Here is a 5632-nt window from a genome sequence, read left to right as displayed (position 1 = left end):
ATGGATTACCAATCCTCACTTATACAAGTGATACGGCCAGCACCTTACTGTGTTCAGGTGACGGCTAGCACCTTACTGTGTTCAGGTGACGGCTAGCAACTTACAGTCGTCCCAACTTAAATGGATTATGAATCCTAGCTTACATACAGGATACGGCAAGCGCCTTACTGTGTTCAGATGACGGCTAGCAGCTTGTTGTCCCATCTTGGATGGGTTACGAATCGTCTAGCGACTTACTGTTCCTCTTCAGACAAGTAATTAGATGACATCGATATTGATAAAATTTGCACACAAGTAAGTACTGGATAAATACTTGAGATTTTATTTCTAGATTTTTGTTTACATTGGAGGTGATAACTTAGATTTAAAGAACATTACATTGAACTTGAGGAATATGTGCAAGACTTTGTTCCTTTTAAATTAATTTTGATGAACAGTACGTTGAACTCGTTGTTGTCAAATGAAGAAGTGTTCGTCATTCAACTTAGGTGCCTGGGGATTTTAGTTGCCTGTTGGACAGGTGAGGGTTGTTTAACCCGTATTGTTCTTTAGTTTCTTCATAGTCTTCTTATAGTATCCTCATGCCCCCCAGTCGAAGTGCGGAACTCTTCTAGTGGTTTGGACTTCGACTCTGACGTCCAGCCTCTTATTGTTTTTGCTACTTTGTTGTGTCTTGGAGACAGTTCCTGTCATCATACGTAGATAGTGAGGGGTGGTTGTTGGCGTAGCCAACAACCCTCCGACGCCCAAGTCAGTAGGTGATCTTTTGGAAAAAAGGCAAAATAGGAGAAGTTTCAAGGTTAGAAGTAGTACCTTCGTAAGTGAATGGCATTCCATCTATTGCCTATGTTTAGGCCATCTTTTGAATGAAGTTTGTAAGCTCCTTGTCCCACTACCTTGGTAATGAGGTATGGGCCCTCCCAAGTAGGGGCTAACTTCCCAGCTCCTGTTTCCTTAGTATTTTGAAATACTTTCCTCAGAACCCAGTCGCCAACTTTGAATGTACGAACCCTGACGTTCTTGTTGTAATGTTTGGCTGCTTTCTGTTGGTATGCGGCATTCCTGATTGCCGCCATGTCCCTTACCTCGTCTACCGTATCCAGGTTATGGTTAAGTAGTTCCCAATTGCTCTCGTCTGTGGTCCACTGGTATCGGGCAGAGGGAACTCCTGTTTCAGCTGATATTACCGCCTCACAACCGTATGCAAGGGAGAATGGGGTTTCCCCAGTTGGGGTCTTTGAAGTGGTTCTGTATGACCACAACACTCCTGGTAGTTCATCTGCCCATGCCCCTTTAGCTTTTTTGAGTCATTTTTTCAGTGAGTTCATTATCGTTTTGTTTGAAGATTCTGCTTGCCCATTGGATTGAGGGTATCTAGGAGTCGAAAAACTTAGTTTGATTCCCCACTCCTTGCAGAAGTCTTGGAAATCAAAGCTGATAAACTGTGAACCATTGTCTGTGACAATCTCCTTGGGAACTCCAAACCTGCAAATGACATGTTTCCAAACAAAACTTTTTACCTCGCGGTCTCTGATTTGGTGGTAGGCTTCGGCTTCCACCCACTTGGTGAAGTAGTCTGTGACAGCAAGCATGTAGACTCTCTGGCCTGGGGCCGTTGGTAGTTTGCCTACTATATCCATCCCTCATTTCATGAAAGGCCATGGGGATAGAATTGAACTTAGCTTCTCTGGAGGGAGGTGGGAAGTTTGGGCGAACCTCTGGCAGCTGTCGCAACATCTAGCATAGTCAAGAGAGTCTGCTCTCATAGTCGGCCAGTAGTAACTTGCAGTCAGTGCTCTGTTGGCCAGGCTGCGACCACCAGAGTGGTTACCGCATTCCCCCTCATGTAATTCCTTAAGGACATACTTGGATTCCTCTTGGGTGATGCATTTCAAGTAAGGCCCAGAGTATGATCTCTTAAGGAGCTGGCCGTCCATGATGCAAAACCTTGCAGCTTTGACTTTGAGTCTTCTAGCTTCATTTCGATCCTGTGGCAACTCGTCCTTAGTTAAGTACCTGATTATTGGTGTCATCCAAGTCTCTTCTGCATCTGTAACCGCTACCTCTGAAGGCTTTGTTTTCCATACTGCCGGCCACTGAAGTAGCGTTAGGGGGATTGTTTGTGCATCCTTGGTTGGAATTGATGACCCTAAATTGGCCAAGGCATCAGCATGCCCATTCTCGAGCCTGGGTACCTGTTCAAAACTAACCTCGGTGAACTGACTTTGCAGTTCTTTTACATGCGACACATAGGCTGCCATCTTCACGTCCTTGGCCTGGTAGGTTCCTTGTAGCTGGTTAACTACGAGTTGGGAGTCTGATTTTATCGCAAGTTTCTGGACTCCCATCTCCTTTGTCAGGTTCATTCCTGCGATTAAGGCCTCGTACTCTGTTTCATTGTTGGTGGCTTTGAACCCACATCTTATTGCTTGTTGGATTAGGTCACCTTCTGGGGAAGTGAGAACAACACCAAGTCCTACTCCATTCATGTCGCTGGAACCATCTACTGATAAGGTCCATTTAAGTTGGCTATGTTCCTGTAGATGGAGCAATTCTCCTTGTGCCTGCACTAAGGTGTTAGGTGTAAAGTCAGCAATAAAATCAGCCAGTACCTGAGATTTGATCGCTGTCCTTGGCTGGTAGCTGATGTCATGTTCGCTTAACTCCACTGCCCATTTGGTCAATCTCCCAGACAGCTCTGGTTTGTGAAGAATATTCTTCATTGGGAAAGTTGTAACCACCACAATTGGGTGGCATTGAAAGTAAGGTCTCAGCTTCCTGCAAAGGTGGAGAAGTGAGGTATCTCTTCAGCTGTTGTAGAGCTTCTTCACAGGCAGGTGTCCACTCGAAATTTTTCCCCTTTCGCAGAGTGGTGAAGAACAAGTAGCATCTCTCGAAAGACTTAGAAATGAATCGGCTAAGTGCCGCCACTCTACCTGCAAGCTTCTGGACGTCCTTGATGCATTTCGGGGAAGGAATACCCATCACGGAATTGATCTGATCTGGGTTGGCTTCGATCCCCATTTGAGTCACCATATAACCTAAAAATTTTCCGGAGGACACACCAAAAGAACACTTAGCAGGGTTTAGTTTCATATTATACCTCCTGAGTACCTCAAATGCTTGTTTGAGGTGTTCCAAGTGTTGTTCTGCTACTAAGGACTTGACCAGCATATCATCGATGTAGACCTCCATAGTGTCGCCTAGCATGTTGGCGAACATTTTGTTTACGAGCCTCTGGTAGGTGGCACCTGCATTTTTTAGTCTAAAAGGCATGACTTTGTAACAGAATATACCTCTCTCCGTGACGAAGGCGGTTTTCTCCTGGTCGTTTGGATGCATAAGGATCTGATTGTAGCCCGAGAATGCATCCATGAAGCTCAAGAGTTCATGTCCGGCTGTGGCATCTACTAGCATGTCGATGTGAGGTAGTGGGAAGGAATCCTTCGGGCATGCTTTGTTCAAGTCTGTAAACCCTCCACTTACCATTCTTCTTTTTTACCACTACCACATTAGCGAGCCAATCTGGATAGTGCACTTCTCTTACTGATCCGATGTCGAGTAGCTTCTGGACCTCCTCCTTGACCACCTTGTTGCGTTCTGTGCGAATTTCCTTCTTTTCTGTCTGACCGGGGTATGGGAAGGGTCTACCTGTAATTCATGAACTATTATAGAGGGGTCTATCTCTGTCATATCTGCATGAAACCAAGCAAAACAATCAGAATTAATGGTTAGGAATTCAATGAGCTTTTCTCTGAGAGTAGGAGGTAGTTGTGCTCCAATTTGGACTTTGTTCTCTGGGATGTCGGGGTTAATTTGGACTTCGTCTAACTCCTCCATGTTCGGTTGGTTGAGGTTTGAGTTGAGGGGCACTTTGTTCTGTAATTGCTACAAGGGCTTCTTGGGAGCCTTCATTGTGTTCTTGTAGCAGTTCCTGGAAGCTCCTTGGTCTCCTTTGATTTCTCGTACTCCCCAAGGTGTTGAAAACCTCAATACTTGGTGGTATGTTGATGGTACTGCCCTCATCTCATGGATCCAAGGTCTTCCAAGGTTCATGTTATAAGGTGATGGGCAGTCCAGTACCACAAAAGTGGTGCTAAGGTTAATTCCTCTTGCATATACCGGTAGCACGATTTCTCCCAAGGTATACTTCTGTTCTCCACTAAATCCTATAAGGACAGTAGAATGTCGGCAGATGCTCGATTCTTCTAGTCCCATTCCTAGCAAGGCATGAAGAAACAAGACATTAGTGGAGGATCCGTTATCAATTAGTATGCGTTTAACTAACACATTCGCAATAGTGAGAGAGAGGACAAGAGCGTCATGATGAGGGTTGACGAGCCCTGAGACTTCGTTGTCAACGAAGCTGATGGTTTGGTTGGTGAAAGTTAGGGTTGACGCCTCTGTTGAGTGGGCAGTTGGATTGGCTGTGATTCGTGCACTTCTTTTGGCTGCCGAGTGGCTTACTTCACTCACTTCCGAGCCTCCTATGATCATGTTGCAAGTCAATGTTGGAATCGGCTCCTCTGGCTCTTTGGGTCGGGCATCTCCTTGGGACATGGTTTTTTTGCCTTTATCTGTCAGTAAGTCGGTGAGGTGACCCCTCTTTAGGAGCTCAGCAACTTCAAGCCTGAGGGCAATGCAATCTGCAATAGTGTGCCCATGGTCCGAGTGGAATTCACACCACTTGGAAGTATCCCTCTTGTCGCTTGGCGTCTTTGTCTTCCCTGGCCACCTTACCGTGTTACCCATCCCCTCCATTACAGCAATCACCTCACTTGGTTCAATGTTGAGGTTGTATTCTGGAATCTTGGTACGGATGGCTCCTTGCGGTTTTTCGTTTTGACGATTAGGTGGAGGGTTGAATGGCCTCTTGTTCTCCCTTGGAATTGGTCGTCTGGTTGGGTACGGATCATTGCTCCTGGCTTCTGACCGTCGTTCGTATCTTCTGGAGTGACGGTCTCTTGACCTATCTTCTTGTGAATAGTATCTGTTCCTGTGGGCTTCGTCTTCTTCCCACCTAATTTCAACCCAGGCTCTGGAAAGGACATCCTCCATTGTTGTGCAATTGAACTTGGTGAGTTCTTTGTACAACTCCCCATCTGGCAGTAAACCTTTCCTGAATGCATCAACTGCTGTCTCCTGGTTGTAGTAAGGAATTGACACCTTCTCCCGATTAAATCTTCCCACATACTCTCTGAGTGGTTCACCCCTTCGTTGTTGGATTCGGTAGAGATCATCAGAGAGTTTCTCGAGCTTCTTACTGCTTGCAAATTGCTCGACAAAGGTGTCTGTGAGCTGGGCAAATGAAACAATTGAGTTATGGGGGAGGTTGGTGTACCATTGCAGAGCTGGGCCAATCAGACTAGACCCAAAACTCTTGCACATACACGCTTCCCGCAAGTCCCTTGGAATCGCAGCTGTAAACATCCTCTATTTGTAAGAGGCTATGTGATCGTCCGGATCAGAGGTGCCGTCATACATCTTCATGTTGGGAAAAGTGAACTTTCTGGGCATCTCTACTAGAGCAATTGCATCGACGAACGGAGAATCGGCATAGCTTTGAGGAAGATTCTTCTTGAAGGGGGTCGGGACTCCTGGAATTCTAGTGATCAGGGCCTCCATTTAAGCT

The 5632-nt window shown here is 46.0% G+C and overlaps 1 protein-coding gene across 1 annotated transcript; it reads right to left on the bottom strand.

Moving 5' to 3' along the window:
- Positions 1–800: 800 nt before the first annotated feature.
- On the bottom strand, positions 801–5058 carry LOC147557154 (uncharacterized). The gene is made up of 5 exons (XM_086658764.1): positions 4572–5058; positions 3487–3651; positions 2742–3041; positions 1717–2569; positions 801–1248 (listed from the first exon to the last, which is right to left on the bottom strand). Exons 1-5 carry the CDS (start codon positions 5056–5058, stop codon positions 801–803), a joined length of 2253 nt encoding a protein of 750 aa, XP_086514890.1.
- Positions 5059–5632: the final 574 nt, after the last annotated feature.

Source organism: Eschscholzia californica, unplaced genomic scaffold (genome assembly GCF_041429995.1).
Source record: "Eschscholzia californica isolate CP2 unplaced genomic scaffold, dmEscCali1.0.p SCAF_2, whole genome shotgun sequence".
NCBI lineage: Eukaryota > Viridiplantae > Streptophyta > Magnoliopsida > Ranunculales > Papaveraceae > Eschscholzia > Eschscholzia californica.
This window is presented reverse-complemented; position numbering and strand designations above follow the sequence as displayed.

Excerpts from the sequence above, each read along its gene's own strand:
- LOC147557154 (XM_086658764.1), bottom strand. The coding sequence starts at position 5,058 with ATGGAGGATGTCCTTTCCAGAGCCTGGGTTGAAATTAGGTGGGAAGAA. Across the intron at positions 3,042-3,486 it reads AGTGGTAAAAAAGAAGAATG|GTTATATGGTGACTCAAATG; the intron begins GTAAGTGGAGGG and ends GAAAATTTTTAG. Across the intron at positions 1,249-1,716 it reads TGTTGCGACAGCTGCCAGAG|AACCACTTCAAAGACCCCAA; the intron begins GTTCGCCCAAAC and ends GTGGTCATACAG.